Here is a 20,071-nt window from a genome sequence, read left to right on the forward strand (position 1 = left end):
CGAGCAGCATCACCAACAATCCAACCACAGCTTCCATGTCTCCTCACTGTTCAGCCTCTGTTGACCCAGTCAGTAGCTTTCAGAAAAACTTCTCTACTTTATTGAATAGAAAACATGAACATCCTACGCTGAACAGCCTGAAATACAGTCCTGTATGTGATTGGCTTCAGAGGAGAACATGCGGAAACTTTGACCAAGCAGAGTGTCGTTTCTATTCATCTTTTTATAGACGGAGAGACAAAAAGGAAGTGGTTCTCGGTGTCACTTTTCTTTTAACCTCCAACGTGACAGAGAGCCTTCATATGTGTGATGGACTCAGTGGAAGAAAATAAAACATCCCTCCTTCACACTGAAAGAGGATTTGAGACTGACAGTTGACTTTTCTAAAATGTCCAATATCAACAGTCACAAAAATAGATCTTATTATGTCCAGGTGATACCGTAAAACTTGTCCTCTCTCTGTCTCATCATTGTGACAAAATAAGCTATAAAGCTATAAATCTTTTTATAGACAGAGAGAGAAAAAGGAAGTGGTTCTCGGTGTCCCTTTTCTTTTAACCTCCAACATGACAAACAGCCTTCATATGTGTGATGGACTCAGTGGTTTGGTGGTTTATTATGTTTTAAATGTAAAACAGCTCACAGAACTCAGACAGGAAATGGGTCTGTACACAGATATGTGACCACTAAATATTTCCTTATATGCACAAACTAAAAGTCGCTCTTCCCATACAAGCAAATACAGTAAAACTATATTTCTGGAGTCATTATGATAATTATTACTCAGCAGCACTGTGAGATGTTTTCATCCTTCTTCACAGATTCAGTGAGAATACAAAAGATATTGTATATCTCCAGGTTTCTTAAGATTTGATTATGATCATTTAGTCAGTTATGATCTTTGGTTAGTGGAGAAATTAGTCCATTTTTTGTGTGAGCCAGTGATCACACTAATTTGGAACAAGCCACTGGTTTATTAAGACTAAAAAAAACAAATCACATGAACAGAGAGCCTACATGCAAGACTGCCCTCGACGGAGCATAGAGCGTGTTGATTGGCTTAGCCATAAACACTTCTACAGGTACGGTGGCTCATAATGAACAAACAGAACAATCATCTAACCAAATGATCTACAGTACGTGAGAGAGTTTCCACTGTTCAAATTAAATTTAATTAATTTTGTGCTCTCAACTGATATTTGCAAAATTCAGTGATTTGGATCTCACTTTCAAAAATTTCATTAGCATTTACTTGCTCCACCACCTGTGATTATAAATTCAACCCACAGGAAGCTTTCAGATTGTCGCAACACCAAACCATTTACTGGCAGTCAGTCGCAGCTCTAAACTATCACTAAACTATGTGTTGTGCTTCATACTCACTAATGAACAGGCTATGCATGTGACACTAATCCCTGAAATCCTAGTTGTCAGTTGATTCTTGTTTGTTAAAAGTATTTATTTGGTCAAAGCTGTTTTCTAGCCTGGAACAGTATTTAAGCTGTATCAGTTAGGATGATGTCAAACTTTACTTATTGACTAAAAGTGATCTTGTGGCTGCATAAAATAATCAATAATGATTTCTAATTTAATACAAAACGTCTTTTTGCACAATATCAAATCCAATACTAACATGTCAGATGGTGAAACAGCTCATCATGAGAGACTCCGAGCAGCATCACCAACAGTCCAACCACAGCTTCCATGTCTCCTCACTGTTCAGCCTCTGTTCACCCAGTCAGCAGCTTTCAGACAAACTTCTCTACTTTATTCAATAGAAAACATGAACATCCTACACTGAACAGCCTGAAATATCTTCTGTTAGAGAAGATGGAAAGGAAGTGAAACTTGACATGGTCACTATTTACAAGAAAGAAAACCAGACACCCTCTTCCTCCTGTGATCTTTATATTGTTGTGACTTCCTCGTCTCCTCCATCTTTCTTGTTCTACTCAACAGTCACAGACATATAATGAAGCCTATGACAAACAAAACTCTGATACTATACTTTACACTAACATTACATTTCATTTGGCAGACGCTTTTGTCCAAAGTGACGTACACATGAAGTACAATCCAAGCCACAGTTGACAGTGATGCTTCATGTCAGTCATGCAGTACCAACCTAGCAGCTGTTGTCTGCTGTGTTTCAGTTGCCTTCCATGATGCTCAAAATACTTAAGACACAAACTGCAAAACAAGCGATTGATCAGTCTTTTAATACACAGAAAAACATTTATTGATTCAGTAAATGAGGCCGTATTCTACCATCAAACTGGGGTTTTAGAATGACAGCTGGTAGTTCAACATGTAAACTGTCTATTTGTGCTCATGGGGAAAAGATTAAAGGTCAGTTTAGCACAACTATGTCTCTGGATCATCATGTTTGCATCACAGCTGAATTTGAAATGTATTATCCTCACTGCAATGTAAATCATTGATGCCTTTAAACTGTAAAATTTCACCTTTCAAACCTTTTTTGAAGGTGTTGGTTTATGTGATGTTTGGTTTGACTGATGGTTGTTGTTTCAGACTGACCACAGGTCCAGTTCCTCATTTATCACAGAAACACTGACGTGTCCTGCTGGTCCAGTGGTCGAAAGCTTGTTTGAGGTTCACCACTTAACTCTGTCATGTCATCCTGTCCCTCTCTCTCTCTCTCTCTCTCTCTCTTTGTGTTTCTCAGTAGATTCTGTCACTCTCGATTTTCATGTACAACAACCAGAGTGTGGACTTTAACCAGAAAACAGAGTCAGTGGCCTTAACGGGCCCCCTGTCGACGTCAGCTGATCAAACTTGATCTTAAAATATTTATTTTACAATGTGTTGATAAATTCTATGAATATTAAATTATTGGTCACCAAAGCATTTATTCAATCAGAAACTTACATGCTCAGCATTGAAGAATGGGCAGGAGCTACCAGTTTAGGTTTAGTTGTATAATGTTGGCATAGTAGGTAGCGTCACATGACTGTGTCACGACATAAAATGACCAGTTCTTTTAATAGGTAAAAAAATAAATGTTTGATAGTGGTTCAGTCTGACCTTTTAGAGTTCAAGTACAGTAGTCGAATGTCTTTGGATCAAAAGCAGAATGACTGCTGAACAATTTGATCCCCATAAAATAAAATGGCTTTTTGATCAGATGGCAAAAAGATGGCAGATTGTTGGAGCAGCTTTATTATCCTGCCTTTATGCTGTCAGAAGTTCAACTGTCTTTTAAGAAGTGGGCTCAACTAGATAATCTAAGGTGGTTGTTTTTAGAACACTACAACTATCATGGGGCATAAACACTTATTTTATGGCACTGTGAATCAGCTGAATGGCATGTCATGGCTGTCGACCTTTAACCCCAAACTCTCACACCAAACCAATCATGTAACCTCTATCTTTGATTAAACCCACAACAAGTAAACAGCAAAACTGCTCAGGTCAAATTAAAGTACATAATGTCATTTTAAATTCAAAGAAGAAGAAGAAGAAGAAGAAAATAGCACACACTAGTTAGTAAAACTCAACCGAAGTTAAAAAGCATTTTAATAAAGAAATAAAATGTGATGAAGAATAACAGCAATGAAGAAGAACAACACTGAAATGAACAAAACTAACGCTAAATTAGATTAAATTAAATTTGGTCTAATTCATGAAAGACATTTTCTAAGAAGTTTTTATATAATAATGTAAAAATGCTGAACACTGCGTATCACCTGCTTTTATGGACCTTAGCGTACACAGATTCATCTTCTGATGGTTAAACAGTTTTCCAAGGTCGCCCTGAAAAGTTGACTTGGCCGCACTCCATCTCCATCTCTGCCGTCTGATGCATCTGCCTCCCCTGCCGCTGCACGATCTTGACATCAGCACAGGTCAATTCTTGGTCATCTTCTTCTTCTTCTGTAGAGTGGAAGGAGGAACACATTGAACACTGCATGACTACACATACTCAGTGATAACAGCGGATTGTTAAAGAAATTCTTTGACATTTTGGGCAGTAGACCTGAAAAAACTAATAGCACTCTCCTGTTTGTACATTAAATATGAAGCGATAGCCAGGAGATGGTTAGCTTAGCACAAACACCGGAAACAGCTAGTCTGCAAAAAGTCTAAAGTTCATTAATTAACAAGATATAACATGAATTACTGAACTTTAGAGGTGCTGGTAGGCAGATTTTTATACCTTCATATGGAGCCAGGCTAGCTGTATCCCCCTGTTTCCAGTCTTTGTGCTAAGCTAAGCTAACCGGCTGCTAGCTTCACATTTAACAAACATATAAGAGTGGTATCGATCTTCTCCTCTAACTCTGAGAAAGAAAGCTAATTAGTGTCCCAAAATGTCAAACTATTCCTTTAATCTATGAGTGGACAAAAAACAATCATCTTTTAATGCAGTAATGAAAAAAGAAACTTTGTACCTTTAGGTTTGTTGTTTTGCTTTTTCTTGTGACAACAGACGACTGCCACCCCGACTATTAACAGAATTACCAGCACTGAGAGGACACCAGCCAGTACTGGAAAATGACCTGTTTTAGTAATAAAAGACACAAGAGAAACACAGATCTTTCAGTAAACATGTTCTTGATGAAAGGTGTTTTCATGCAGACATACATGGGAAGAAAAGAGAAAATGACATGAATGAATCCACTGCAGCAGAGTTAGTTTTCACTTACTAATGTAAATGTACCATGAGTCATCACTGCTGTTGGTCACAGTTTGATTGTAAAGTGTGATATTAATGGAGGGTTTATCTCCTTACCTGTGATGATGTTAGGGGTTGTTGTTGGATCAACACACAGAGTGTTATTGGCTGAAAACACCCACTGTGATATGTTTGTCCCATCGGGTAAGGTGCAGTTGATGAATATGAAGCCTACGGACAAACAAATAGATCAACTGTGACTAATGTACAGTGTAATCATCAATTATCAAGATGATTTCTAGTTATGTTCTGTCTCACCACACGTAGATATCTTCTCTTCTTTCGAGACATTACTGACGTGATTCCTGACAGAGCAGACCAGTAGTCCTGGGACGTCTTGTTTCAGAGTGATGTTGTTGGTCTCATTATTTCCAGAGAGGAGCTGAGCGTCTGTCAGTGTGTGTCCATCCAGAGTCCAGCTGTACTGAGGACTGTCCCCTCCCTCAGAGGAGCAGGACACCCTCATCTCTCCCTGGGACAGACACTCAGAGTCCAGCAGGACAGAGGACACAGGAGCTGAGAGAAACACAGTCACATGACTTTTTAATGTGGCCATAAACACATTCAGTGTTTACAATGTAAATTCATATACAGAAGTACAGAATTAAATGCTTCAGTACATGTAATGCTATAGTTACAGTATGTGTCAGTGGCACATTGAGTATTTCATGTGAAATGTTTGTTTACAAATGTGGAAATAGTATTTGTGTAGTAGTATGTGTATTTGTGTGTATTTACCTACTTTCATCTTCCGAAATCATTTGTATTTTGAATTTTGAATCTACAATTCAATTTATGTAGCTGTTGGTTTATTGTGAATAATAGAAATGAAATTATAAGATTAATAATAGCAAAAGTAGTTATTTACCTTGAATAGACAACTGAAGAGTCCGCTGTTCTGATTCCCGTCCATTTGAATCAAAGATTTCAAGGATATATTCAGCACCATCAGTCCTGTTCAGGTTATTTATCCTAAATGTTCCATTACTGGGAGTAAAGAAGGATCTGTACTTCATCAGATTATACACAATCTTATCCTTTCTCCCATCAAGTATTTTTAAGGTTTTTTTTTTATACCATTCGTATCTAAATATTTCTGAGGCGTTGTCCATCAGCTGGAGCACCACAGTTCCTCCCAGAGCTCCATAACACTGAGTTTTATTCTGTCTGCCATCACAGTGGGTTTCAATACCTGGAAATATAGAAAAATACAGTGAAGAAAATGTTATCACAGTTGAGGTCATTGCATTTCTACTAAATTAACAACTGTGACAATGTTTTATGCAGGTGCAAATATTCATGTTTTAAAACAGAAACAACTCTGTCTCTCTCAGAGCACAGTTAACATTACACGGACCTGTAATATAGTAATATTTCACTGTAGTACATTTTGTCATTTATATTTTTCTAGTTTTAGTAAATTAATCTCATACATTCATTACAAACTCATGCTGTGTTTTTCCACATCTACAGAACTTTATTTTGGAGATCTGAACTTCTCCAAAATTACTAAATTATATATTTGGTGGGAATTTGTATAAAATGATAATTAAACTCTCAGTAATTTCTATGATGATTCCAATTAAAATAACATACTGTTAGTATAAGCATGATATAATTGAGTGTTTTATTGTTTGTTTTTAGTTTCATTTTCCTGAACTCTCAGGGAAGAAGTGCGTTCATCCTAAAACTTTAATTTAATAGATTCATCTGTGGTAGATAATAACTGTAATTTTTACTGTACATGCACATGGATGTGGAACTGATCTTCAGATTTGCTATTGCTCTAAGAAACAACTTTTTGTGACATTTTTTAAAAACCTGATAGACCGAAGAAAAACAGAAACATCCGTTTCAAACTGCTGCATTTCTCAATTGATTTTTAGAACTGGATTAATCTATAAAAGTGATCATACTTGATCCTATAGCTGCATAAAAAGTCATAGTTGCACAACATGTTATTCACATAATGTTGAATCAATATTAATGTGTCAAACAGTGAAACAGCTCACCGTGAGAGACTCCGAGCAGCATCACCAACAGTCCAACCACAGCTTCCATGTCTCCTCACTGTTCAGCCTCTGTTGACGCAGTCAGCAGCTTTCAGACAAACTTCTCTATTTTATTGAATAGAAAACATGAACATCCTACGCTGAACAGCCTGAACTACAGTCCTGTATGTGATTGGCTTCAGAGGAGAACATGCGGAAACTTTGACCAAGCAGAGTGTTGCTTCTATTCATCTTTTTATAGACGAAGAGACAAAAAGGAGGTGGTTCTCGGTGTCACTCATATGTGTGACGGACTCAGTGGTTTGACCTATTATGTTTTAAATGTAAAACAGCTCACAGAACTCAGACAGGAAATGGGTCTGTACACAGATATGTGACCACTAAATATTTCCTTATATGCACAAACTAAAAGTCGCACTTCCCATACAAGCAAATACAGTAAAACTATATTTCTGGAGTCATTGTGATAATTATTACTCAGCAGCACTGTGAGATGTTTTCATTCTTCCTCACAGATTCAGTGAGAATACAAAAGATATTGTATATCTCCAGGTTTCTTAAGATTTGATTATGATCATTTAGTCAGTTATGATCTTTGATTAGTGGAGAAATTAGTCCATTTTTTGTGTGAACCAGTGATCACACTAACTTGGAACAAGCCACTGGTTTATTAAGACTAAAAAAAACAAATCATATGAACAGAGAGCCTACATGCAAGACTGCCCTCAACGGAGCATAGAGTGTGTTGATTGGCTTAGCCATAAACACTTCTACAGGTACGGTGGCTCATAATGAACAAACAGAACAATCATCTAACCAAATGATCTACAGTAAGTGAGAGAGTTTCCACTGTTCAAATTAAATTTAATTAATTTTGTGCTCTCAACTGATATTTGCAAAATTCAGTGATTTGGATCTCACTTTCAAAAATTTCATTAGCATTTACTTGCTCCACCACCTTTGATTATAAATTCAACCCACAGGAAGCTTTCAGATTGTCGCAACATCAAACCATTTACTGGCAGTCAGTCGCAGCTCTAAACTATCACTAATAGTATCAATATCACATACTCACTAATGAACAGGCTATGCATGTGACACTAATCCCTGAAATCCTAGTTGTCAGTTGATTCTTGTTTGTAAAAAGTATTTATTTGGTCAAAGCTGTTTTCTAGCCTGGAACAGTATTTAAGCTGCATCAGTTAGGATGATGTCAAACTTTACTTATTGACTAAAAGTGATCTTGTGGCTGCATATAATCATCAATAATGATTTCTAATTTAAAACAAAACATCTTTTTGCACAATATCAAATCCAATACTAACATGTCAGATGGTGAAACAGCTCATCATGAGAGACTCCGAGCAGCATCACCAACAGTCCAACCACAGCTTCCATGTCTCCTCACTGTTCAGCCTCTGTTGACCCAGTCAGCAGCTTTCAGACAAACTTCTCTACTTTATTGAATAGAAAACATGAACATCCTACACTGAACAGCCTGAAATACAGTCCTGTGTGTAATTGGCTTCAGAGGAGAAAGTGTGGGAACTTTGACCAAGCAGAGTGTCGTTTCTATTCATCTTTTTATAGACAGAGAGACAAAAAGGAAGTGGTTCTAGGTGTCACTTTTCTTTTAACCTCCAACATGACAGACAGCCTTCATATGTGTGATGGACTCAGTGGATGAAGATAAAACATCCCTCCTTCACACAGAAAGAGGATTTGAGACTGACAGCTGACTTTTCTAAAATGCTATTAATGCTACATAATATTATGTCCAAGTGATACCGTAAAACTTGTCGTCTCTCTGTCTCATCATTGTGACAAAATAAGCATTTATACGATATATTGTGGCTCATTATTCTCATCTCTAAATCAATTATAACAAGTCAAATTTGAACCCACTGACAGGTCATTATTACAACAGCAAGTTGAGCTCATGAAAAATCAGCAAACTGTATTTTAAATTCAGGTGAAGACAATGAAGTCTCCAGTCATGAAAAAGGCATAGTGCAATATATGTAAAGTGCAAGACATATATTGTATCTGAATGATAGAGAATAATATTCAGTTCAACTTAAAAGCTTCATAAGAAAATTAAGGATCCTCTCTCTCTCTCTCTCCTCTGATCTATTTTTGCTGGTCTCAGCAGAGTTTTATGAATACAGACCTATCCATAAATAACGGTGATGCCTCTGTAAACCAGCAGAGGGAAACCTCACACCTACTTATGCTAGTGATGAGACTGGAGGGTTTATTCAGTTCTCAGCAGGCATTAAAGGTACAATCTGTAATAAAAATGTCAATAAAAGGGCAGCTCACCTACATTTCAAACACAAAACTTGTATATTTTAAATTCTGATCAGACAGAAACAAACAAAAATATTAAAGCAGCGTTGGTCGGGACCTCGAACTCTGGCCCGTCGGGATCAGATCATTATGCTTTTTAAAAATGAGGGATATTTCTTACAAGTTTGGTGTGCTTATATTTTGAAAGTTTGATTGACAGGATGAGAATTTTCTGCAGGGTGAGACATGTCTGTCTTGCTCACACCTGTGGCATCAAAATTATGCAAGTTTTGGGTCCATTCACTTGAATTTCAATTAGTAAATTGAAAAGTCTTGATGAGTTTGTGTGTAAAATAAATTAATTTCCTCATTTTCATCAAGTCTATTTCTAGAAAAGGAAAGACTTTTAACCCACATGACCTGGTCAAAGTTTGATTGACATGTGTACTGTCAGGTGTGTAGAGACAATAAGTAACTGCAGCTGGACACAGAAAAATACTCATATATTTGAATGGAGAGTGTGAGCGAACCCACACCTTTTTGAACATTTACTGCTTCCACATAGTTTTAGATACAAACTTCATTTGAACTTTAACTGAGTCACGAGACTTTGACCTACAAATCTTGAATTTACATGTGTTTTCTATCTTTTACTGTTTTTGAGATATTAGAGTGTGAGTTTTAAAGTCTTTTCTTGCTCCTCCTGTGATTTTATAACGAGTGTGTATTGCGGAATGTTTCACAGCACTGAGGGAGTGACATCACCAGGAGCAGTTGGAGAGGAGGATTTTAGAGTACGCTCCTTGTGAAATCTCCTCATAAATCCCATGACTATGGCCAAATCTTACATTAAAAATTATATTTTTTAGTAGGAAATTTCATTGAGAATCCATTGATACAGGTTTGAAAGTGGTCAGACTTATAGTTTAGATGTCAGAAGCCTCTGTTTGACACAAAGTTCATGCCCATAGATTGCCTCCCCATTGGTTTACATTGTAAGGGTGATGTGGCACTACAACTTTCAGGGCTTATCAAATCCAAACCGTTCAAGTTATTACAAAGTTTTAAAAAGTTTCAAACTTTTTTTCAGCATAGTGTCATAAGTCATCTATTAAAGTTTGAAGCCGATACCATTAACGCCCTCAGAGGAGATGGCGTTTGTTCGGTTTAAGTGGCATAATAAAAAAGAAAGAAAGAAAGAAAGAAACACACGAAAAACAATTGTTTTACAGTAGTCTCGGTCCCTAATAAATACAATTAATACAGTTAATAAAAGTTAATGAATACATTTGTACATAAACTTTTAACAGTGTGCAATAAATAACAATAAATAAGAATCCAATAAATATAATTAGTATAATAAATACAATAAATACAGTAAATATAGTTAATAATATATAATAATAGTTAATAAATACATTTGTACATAAATTTTAACACTGCACAATAAATAACAATAAATAAGAATCCCATAAGTATAATCAGTATAATAAATACAATAAATGGTATAGTGAAGGATGTGCAGGAAATTAATAACTATATTACATTTTTATGTTACATTTGCAAAATGTCTCACCACACATAGATATCTTCTCTCCTTTTGAGACATTACTGACGTGATTCCTGACAGAGCAGACCAGTAGTCCTGAGACGTCTTGTTTCAGAGTGATGTTGTTGGTCTCTTTCCAGAGAGGAGCTGAGCGTCTGTCAGTGTGTGTCCATCCAGAGTCCAGCTGTACTGAGGACTGTCCCCTCCCTCAGAGGAGCAGGACACCCTCATCTCTCCCTGGGACAGACACTCAGAGTCCAGCAGGACAGAGGACACAGGAGCTGAGAGAAACACACTCACATGACTTTTTAATGTGGCCTTAAACATATTCAGTGTTTACAATGTAAATTCATATACAGAAGTACAGAATTAAATGCTTCAGTACATGTAATGCTATAGTTACAGTATGTGTCAGTGGCACATTGAATATTTCATGTGAAATGTTTGTTTACAAATGTAGAAATAGTATTTGTGTAGTAGTATGTGTATTTGTGTGTATTTACCTGGTTTCATTTTCCAAAATCATTTGTATTTTGAATTTTGAATCTACAATTCAAATTATGTAGCTGTTGGTTTATTGTGAATAATAGAAATGAAATTATAAGATTAATAATAGCAAAAGTAGTTATTTACCTTGAATAGACAACTGAAGAGTCCGCTGTTCTGATTCCCGTCCATTTGAATCAAAGATTTGAAGGGTATATTCAGCACCATCAGTCCTGTTCAGGTTATTTATCCTAAATGTTCCATTACTGGGAGTAAAGACGGATCTGTCCTTCATCAGATTAGTCACAATCTTATCCTTTCTCCCATCAAGTATTGTTAAAGTTTTGTTTTTATACCATTTGTATCTAAATATGTCTGAGGCGCTGTCCATCAGCTGGAGCACCACAGTTCCTCCCAGAGCTCCATAACACTGAGTTTTATTCTGTCTGCCATCACAGTGGGTTTCAATACCTGGAAATATAGAAAAATACAGTGAAGGAAATGTTATCACAGTTGAGGTCATTGCATTTCTACTAAATTAACAACTGTGACAATGTGTTATGCAGGTGCAGATATTCATGTTTTAAAACAGAAACAACTCTGTCTCTCTCAGAGCACAGTTAGCATTACATGTCAATATGTCACTGTAGTACATTTAGGCATTTGGTTTAATCTAGCTTTACTAATTAACCTCACTTGGTCATTACAAAGTCATGCTGTGTTTTCCTCCACCCCTACACATCTTTATATCTGAAGTTTTCCAAAGATACCAAATCATATGTTGGAAATTCAACTCACAGTAATTACTATGGTGTTTCCAATAAAATAACGTTGGTATAAGAATCATAAATGTATTTGTTTTTTTACGTCAGAAAAAAAACGTAAAGAACGGGAGAAAAATGAAATATCTGAAGAGAAGAAATCCTTACATCCTTAAAGTATAATGTAATACATTCATCTGTAGTGGATACTAACTAATATTTTCTGTACATGCACACTGATGTGGAATTTAATCTCTGAATGTTCTTTTACTCTATGAAACAACTTTTTATTCATTTTGATCTTTTGAGCTGCATAACACGTCACTGAAGAACTACTCACTATACTTGATCCTACTTAATAAAATGTCACAGTTGCACAACATGTTACTCACATAACAATAAATTCAATATTAATATGTCAAATAGTGAAACAGCTCACCATGAGAGACGCTGAGCAGCATCACCAACAGTCCAACCACAGCTTCCATGTCTCCTCACTGTTCAGCCTCTGTTGAACCAGTCAGCAGCTTTCAGACAAACTTCTCTACTTTATTGAATAGAAAACATGAACATCCTACACTGAACAGCCTGAAATACAGTCCTGTGTGTGATCGGCTTTAGAGGAGAACGTGTGGGAACTTTGACCAAGCAGAGTGTCGTTTCTATTCATCTTTTTATAGGCGGAGAGAGAAAAAGGAAGTGGTTCTAGGTGTCACTTTTCTTTTAACCTCCAACATGACAGAGAGCCTTCATATGTGTGATGCAGTCAGTGGAAGAAAAGAAAACACCCCTCCTTCACACTGAAAGAGGATTTGAGACATCTCTGGTTCATTGGACTTAGAGTTTGGTATAATTTCTCTAGACCAAGAAAAAGGCTTTCGATCGGGTCGAGCACTCATAAAAGTCTGGAGTGTTTTGGTCTCAGCCCAGGTCTTATTGCCATGATCAGAGTGTTGTACCAAGATATTGACAGTGTATGGAAAGTCAATGAAGGATTGAGAGCACATTTTAAAGTAAAAGGAGGGATACGGCAGGGCTGTGCTCTCTCTGGCATGTTATATGCACTCTCCATTGAACTCATGTTGTACAAAATACGGTCTTGTATTGAAAATTTGATTTAATCTGATTGTAGTAAAAATGATGTATTATGGGCCTTTGCAGATGATGTTGTAGGGGGGGAAATGAAATATTGGAAGAAATTGTCAATAATTTTGGAAAAATATCTGCTGCAAAAGTAAATTGGATGGAAATGAGGCCTTAGCACTTGGTAGATGGGTAAAAGGTCTTCCTAAACTGCCAGGGGGTTTAACATGGGAAAATAGGTGGTTCTTTATACCTTGGTGTGCATCTAGGTGATGAAACAGCAATGGATAAAAAACTGGAAAGGTGGAATAGAGAAGGTATAAGGGAGAGCAGAGCATGCAGATTCTTCTGCACTGGCTTCTAGAGGAACCTCTCATAAACAGAGCCAGGCTGGATGTGCAGGACAACACCACGCCTGGACTCACTCATATATTGCGTTCCAATGGAAACATCACTCTTTGGCATATTGTAAATGCAGCAGGACTTAATCTGGGCAATGCACGGACAATGGCGTCTGTTTTAGGACAGAGATCTGTCTGTCAAATTGAGAATATTTTAAATATGCGGTGCAGAAGACCGTAGAAGAACGGATTTTGTTGCGGGACTGCCACGATGGGTTTGAATATCTGGATGAAGATGACCCTTTTCCTGAGCTTAGTTTTTCCTTGGGACTCAGTGGATTAGGAGGGACATTATTCAATACAAAATATACAGAAAATTTAAACTTGTATACAGTGAAGTGTAAAATACTATGTAAATGTTATGTGAAAGTTTTAAACAAAAAAAATGAAATGGAAGAGTAGACACTGTGTGGAGGGAGACATTGGTTGTAGTTGACTGCGTTAAACCAGTGTGGAGGGTTTTCTATAAAGCACCTTTGAACAAAGATCAGGTGATTTACAATGGACAATTTTACATGGTGCTGTTTCTGTCAATGCTTTCATATCTGTTATTAATCCTGCGGTCTCACTCCTTTTGAAGATTAACTGAAACCATCTGTCTTTGTTTTACTGAGTGCAACAGACTTGTGAATTTGTTTGAGGTACTTGAAAGTATTTTTTAAAAGTTTTAGTGTAAAATGGTCAAAAACTGCTTTCATTTTTTGAGCAGATTACAAAAAAATTTAAATGCATCAAAGTGAAGACTTCATAATTAGATAGTAGGACAGGAAAAAACTTGCAATATGTAAAGGCAGAAAAATGAAATTTGAAAACAGGGCAGGTCAAGAATTAATTCCAATGTTTATTGTTTTGGTCAGGGCGAGAGTGTGGGTGGATTTTAAATTTCATAAAATAATGGATGATTTAGATGCATACAAAACTGGTGTTATTTAAATATAATATGCTCAGTAGTAGATGAGGTATTGTACAACCAATATTAGAAGGTCAGAGAGTTTCAGTAAAGTATCGTAACTCTATGATGTAGAGTAATGTATTGCTCAGTATGCTCTATTGATCATTATTTTACCTTAAAGTGAAGCATGTAAATATTTGATCTATTTTTGCTGGTCTCAGCAGAGTTTTATGAATACAGACCTATCCATAAATAATGGTGATGCCTCTGTAAACCAGCAGAGGGAAACCTCACACCTACTTATACTAGTGATGAGACTGGAGGGTTTATTCAGTTCTCAGCAGGCATTAAAGGTACAATCTGTAATAAAAATGTCAACAAAAGGGCAGCTCATCCACATTTCAAACACAAAACTGATTAAACTGATTACATTTTTAATATCTAATTATATAACAGCACTAGAAAGCAACTATGTTAAAGCTCTTACAGTTTAATGCTTCTGAAGGTTTGTTTACATCAGTAATGGTTGTAAATATGAGAGCAAATCATTCTTATATTTTAAATACTGATTGGATAGAAACAAACAAAAACATAAATGATGTCACTTTTTTCTAAGGCAAACACTTCAGTCATATATGTTCACTTGCCAGCATTTTATATTTTGTAGATTCACTTTTTGGGCTTTAATACAAACGCATTTGTCAATAAAAAGCTTTGAATACAAAATCACATTTTTTTCAATGTATGTAGCAACTAAATTCAACATACCTATACAAACGTTAAAACCATGTATCAACAAAACATCAACTTCTGACAGTGCATATGTCAATAATCCAGTGTGTTTAAATTGGTTTAATTTAAGAAGTAAGAAAATCACCAAATTTGGAGATACAAGGTTTTAGCTGGACAGTCAGGATATGGAAATCTACAGTACAATAATTTCCAAATAGCATCAAAATTAGTTTCAGTAATAAAATAAAAATGTAAGCTCTATTCACAATGTGACATTTTCCTTTAACATAAATTGACACTTTCAGCACATTTAGACATATAAGTGTGTTTGATTGTAACTGTAATTCACTTCAGCAGTAATGAAAGAAAACAGTTTTGTACATTATCAACAGACAGTATCAACTGTAATGTCTTCTCTGTTCTATGATCACAGGCAGAGCCGTGGGGATCTGTAGGCTTTACCACTCTCTAAAGGCAGCAGTACACTGATTTCACAACAGGTCTGTTTACTTTTTAAATCTGTATAAAGGATGCACTGAGTCCATCTTTTGCACTGTGATAAATGCAGGAAACACTGACTAAGACTTTTTTGTAAAGGTACTCACAGCGAGCTTCTGGGCTGTGAACACAGTGGCAGAAGAAGTTTTGTAAAGAATAAAAACAGGAGAGAGATTTCACAGTAAATCCTGTCATTTTGATACCTATGAAGACACATGACCAATCACTGCAGAAGGTGAAAACCATCCTGATGGTTTCACAAAGTTAACGTTCAGATGCAGAACTTCACAATTCAACCATTTCGAAGGAGTTCTCTGGATGGACCTTTATTCGTTGTGTGGTGGAGGTTTCAGCTTTGTTGTATTTCTTCTTCTTCCAAGCAAAATAGATGGCAATCCCACCCAATAGAGAAAGTGCCACAACTGCTCGCAAAACACTTACAAGCAGCGAGTTATCTGTTCAGATACAGAGACACAAAAATCACATGTCAAGTTTGCACTGTGGCAGCAAAGTTATGAAAGTACTACAGATGGTATTGGTGAGTGTGATGAGAGTGGAGGGTTTAATGGACAAAATAATGTTAGTTAATTTTCACTTACTAATGTACCATGGGTCATCTCTGCTAAAGTTTGTCACAGCTTGATTTGGGGGTTTAATTGACACTGTGATGCCAGTCTCCTTACCCACATTGGAGGCCATAGTGTCTGTGATCACAATCATGGTAAGGGTTGTTGTTGGATCAACACACAGAGTGTTATTGGCTGAAAACACCCACTGTGATATGTTTGTCCCATCGGGTAAGGTGCAGTTGATGAATATGAAGCCTACGGACAAACAAATAGATCAACTGTGACTAATGTACAGTGTAATCATCAATTATCAAGTTTATTTCTAGTTATGTTCTGTCTCACCACACGTAGATATCTTCTCTTCTTTCGAGACATTACTGACGTGATTCCTGACAGAGCAGACCAGTAGTCCTAAGACGTCTTGTTTCAGAGTGATGTTGTTGGTCTCATTATTTCCAGAGAGGAGCTGAGCGTCTGTCAGTGTGTGTCCATCCAGAGTCCAGCTGTACTGAGGACTGTCCCCTCCCTCAGAGGAGCAGGACACCCTCATCTCTCCCTGGGACAAACACTCAGAGTCCAGCAGGACAGAGGACACAGGAGCTGAGAGAAACACACTCAGATGACTTCTTAATGTGGCCTTAAACATATTCAGTGTTTACAATGTAAATTCATATACAGAAGTACAGAATTAAATGCTTCAGTACATGTAATGCTATAGTTACAGTATGTGTCAGTGGCACATTGAGTATTTCATGTGAAATGTTTGTTTACAAATGTGGAAATAGTATTTGTGTAGTAGTATGTGTATTTGTGTGTATTTACCTAGTTTCATTTTCCAAAATCATTTGTATTTTGAATTTTGAATCTATAATTCAAATTACATAGCTGTTGGTTTATTGTGAATAATACAAATGAAATTATAAGATTAATAATAGCAAAAGTAGTTATTTACCTTGAATAGACAACTGAAGAGTCCACTGTTCTGATTTCCGTCCATTTGAATCAAAGATTTCAAGGGTATATTCAGCACCATCAGTCCTGATCAGGTCATTTATCCTAAATGTTCCATTACTGGGAGTAAAGACGGATCTGTCCTTCATCAGATTAGACACAATCTTATCCTTTCTCCCATCAAGTATTGTTAAGGTTTTGTTTTTTTTCCATTGGTATTTAAATATTTCTAAGGCGCTGTCCATCAGCTGAAGCACCACAGTTCCTCCCAGAGCTCCATAACACTGAGTTTCATTCTGTCTGCCATCACAGTGGGTTTTAATTCCTGGAAATATAGAAAAATACAGTGAAGAAAATGTTAACACAGTTGAGGTCATTCCATTTCTACTAAATTAACAACTGTGACAATGTTTTATGCAGTTGAAAATATTCATGTTTTAAAACAGAAACAACTCTGTCTCTCTCAGAGCACAGTTAGCATTACATGTCAATGTGTCACTGTAGTACATTTAGGCATTTGGTTTAATCTAGCTTTACTAATTAACCTCACTTGGTCATTACAAAGTCATGCTGTGTTTTCCTCCACCCCTACACATCTTTATATCTGAAGTTTTCCAAAGATACCAAATCATATGTTGGAAGTTCAACTCACAGTAATTTCTATGGTGTTTCCAATAAAATAATGTTAGTATAAGAATCATAAGTGTATTTGTTTTTTTACCTATATCTGAGGTGAAGAAGTCCTTACATCCTTAAAGTATGTTATATTTCGTGTGTTTGTTTCTTTCTTATTATTCTTTCTTTATTAATCCGCCACACACACAAGAAAATTCTTGCAGAAAATTCTCATTCTCACACTGTTGAGATTTACTGTTTCGCCATGACAGAGGAAGTTGCTAGAACTTTATTGTAAATGCTCCAGTCTGTACCAAACTTTACATGTTTGATAAGACTCCCGGCCTGAACACGTGTACATGACAATATTCCATCAGTGATGCAAACTGGAGGAATAGCGCCCCCTACAAAATTTCAGTAAAGCAGCCCCAACAGCGGGCAAAATGAAAACGGCCCGGGTCTGAAGACATCTACATGCCCGTCACAGAAGCCCTTCAACTGCACCGGGGCGCGACGTGCACAGAGGCGCGAGGGCCCGTTCAACGCTGCTTGCAGCCCTAATTAGGGCCTGAGCCCCAACGGGGCAAAGACCCTATTGTGTGTTTGTTTCTTTCTTCTTCTTCTTCTTATACTTTCTTTATTATTACGCCACTTCAAACCTTAATTTGACCCCTTAATCACACTTGATACATGACTTATCACACTGTGCTGAACAAAAGTTATTAAAAACTTTGTAATAACTTGAATGGTTTAGATATAATAAGCCCTGAAAGTTGTAGTGCCACATCACACCTTACAATGTAAACAAATGGGGAGGCAATCTCTAGGCATGGACTTTGTGTCAAACAAATGGTTCTCATGTCTAAACTATAAGTCTAACCACTTTGAAACCTGTATCAATGGATTAGCGACAAAATTTCCTACAAAAAAATGTGATTATTAATGAAGGATTTGGCCAAAGTCATGGGATTTATGAGGATATTTCACAAAAAGAGTGACATTCTCCTGAGAGGGAGAGAGAGAGAATGGGGGGGGATGAGTTAAGTAAGACCTGTCAGCCCAGGTCTGAAAACATCTACATGCCTGTGACAGAAGCCCTTGGACTGTGCCACACTCCAGTTACTTAGTGTTTCTACACATCTGACAGCAGTGTTCAGTCCTTACTTTTTTTCAAGGAGTACATGTGCTCCTAAATGAAAAAAATTAGGAGCCCACATATAACTTTAGGAGCACATCGGAAAATGTTCAAGTGACAGTTTCTTAAAGAAAACAATTCATTACATACATATTTACAATTTATCACATACATATTTTAAACTCTTTGTGTGTGTGTGTGTGTGTGTGTGTGTGTGTGTGTGTGTGTGTGTGTATGTAAATCACAATTTATGTTGTTTTTAGGGGTGCTCGATTATGGCAAAAATCATAATCATGATTATTTTGTTCAATATTGAGATCACGTTATTTAACACGATTACTTTTTGACTGTCATTTTTGCCGATTACCGATGTTCATATATGCACATATTTTTTCCCTCTTGGCTGAGGAGACTATTACACATGTAATCATATATTGTACTAATGATCAAGAAAGACTATAGCCTATATGAGGGAAGAACTCAAGAAGACTGGAGTTCCAGAGTACAGCATTAAAACTTTAATGGACCTGCCAAGAGGGTGGAGCAGCAGTTTTCTTTTGTAGTTTATCAGATAGACAGGAATAATGTGTAGGATTTCATCATTGGTTCACAGTCCGAAGTGGAGGGTGGCAGTAATGCTAGTTATGTGGCAGACTTTGAATATTACATGTGAAATGTTTGTTTGCAAAGGTAAAATGTAGAAATAGTATTTGTATAGTAGTATGTGTATTTATGTGTATTTACCTAGTTTCATTTTCTAAAATCATTTGTATTTTGAATTTTGAATCTATAATTCAAATTATATAGCTGTTGGTTTATTGTGAATAATACAAATTCAATTATAAGATTAATAATAGCAAAAGTAGTTATTTACCTTGAATAGACAACTGAAGAGTCCGCGGATCTGATTTCCGTCCATTTGAATCAAAGGTTTCAAGGGTATATTCAGCACCATCAGTCCTGATCAGGTTATTTATCCTAAATGTTCCATTATTGGGAGTAAAGACAGATCTGTCCTTTATCAGATTAGATACAATCTTATCCTTTCTTCCATCAAGTATTGTTAAGGTTTTGTTTTTTTTCCATTGGTATCTAAATATTTCTGAGGCACTGTCCATCAGCTGGAGCACCACAGTTCCTCCCAGATCTCCATAACACTGAGCTCCATCCTGTCTGCCATCACAGTGGGTTTCAATACCTGGAAATATAGAAAAATACAGTGAAGAAAATGTTAACACAGTTGAGGTCATTGCATTTCTACTAAATTAACAACTGTGACAATGTTTTATGCAGGTGAAAATATTCATGTTTTAAAACAGAAACAACTCTGTCTCTCTCAGAGCACAGTTAGCATTGCATGTCAATGTGTCACTGTAGTACATTTAGGCATTTGGTTTAATCT

At 36.5% G+C, this 20,071-nt stretch overlaps 1 protein-coding gene and 1 long non-coding RNA gene across 2 annotated transcripts; both read right to left on the bottom strand.

Annotated features, from left to right (window-relative positions):
- Positions 1-3,733: 3,733 nt before the first annotated feature.
- On the bottom strand, positions 3,734-5,235 carry LOC137186800 (uncharacterized). Its single transcript, XR_010929114.1, has 3 exons — positions 4,955-5,235; positions 4,413-4,867; positions 3,734-3,891 (listed from the first exon to the last, which is right to left on the bottom strand). It is a non-coding gene; the product is annotated as an uncharacterized lncRNA (long non-coding RNA).
- A 9,589-nt stretch (positions 5,236-14,824) lies between these two features.
- LOC137186801 (uncharacterized) lies at positions 14,825-16,654 on the bottom strand. The gene is made up of 3 exons (XM_067595839.1): positions 16,311-16,654; positions 16,083-16,223; positions 14,825-15,854 (listed from the first exon to the last, which is right to left on the bottom strand). The coding sequence occupies exons 1-3, from the start codon at positions 16,612-16,614 to the stop codon at positions 15,685-15,687; spliced, it is 615 nt and encodes a 204-aa protein (XP_067451940.1). The 5' UTR covers positions 16,615-16,654; the 3' UTR covers positions 14,825-15,684.
- Positions 16,655-20,071: the final 3,417 nt, after the last annotated feature.

This window comes from Thunnus thynnus, chromosome 7 (assembly GCF_963924715.1).
Source record: "Thunnus thynnus chromosome 7, fThuThy2.1, whole genome shotgun sequence".
Taxonomy (NCBI): domain Eukaryota; kingdom Metazoa; phylum Chordata; class Actinopteri; order Scombriformes; family Scombridae; genus Thunnus; species Thunnus thynnus.

Coding starts and splice junctions, on each gene's coding strand:
- LOC137186801 (XM_067595839.1), bottom strand. CDS start 16,614: ATGTTTAAGGCCACATTAAGAAGTCATCTGAGTGTGTTTCTCTCAGCT. Junction 16,224..16,310: donor AGAGAAGATATCTACGTGTG/GTGAGACAGAAC, acceptor GTTTGTCCGTAG/GCTTCATATTCATCAACTGC. Junction 15,855..16,082: donor CACTATGGCCTCCAATGTGG/GTAAGGAGACTG, acceptor GTATCTGAACAG/ATAACTCGCTGCTTGTAAGT.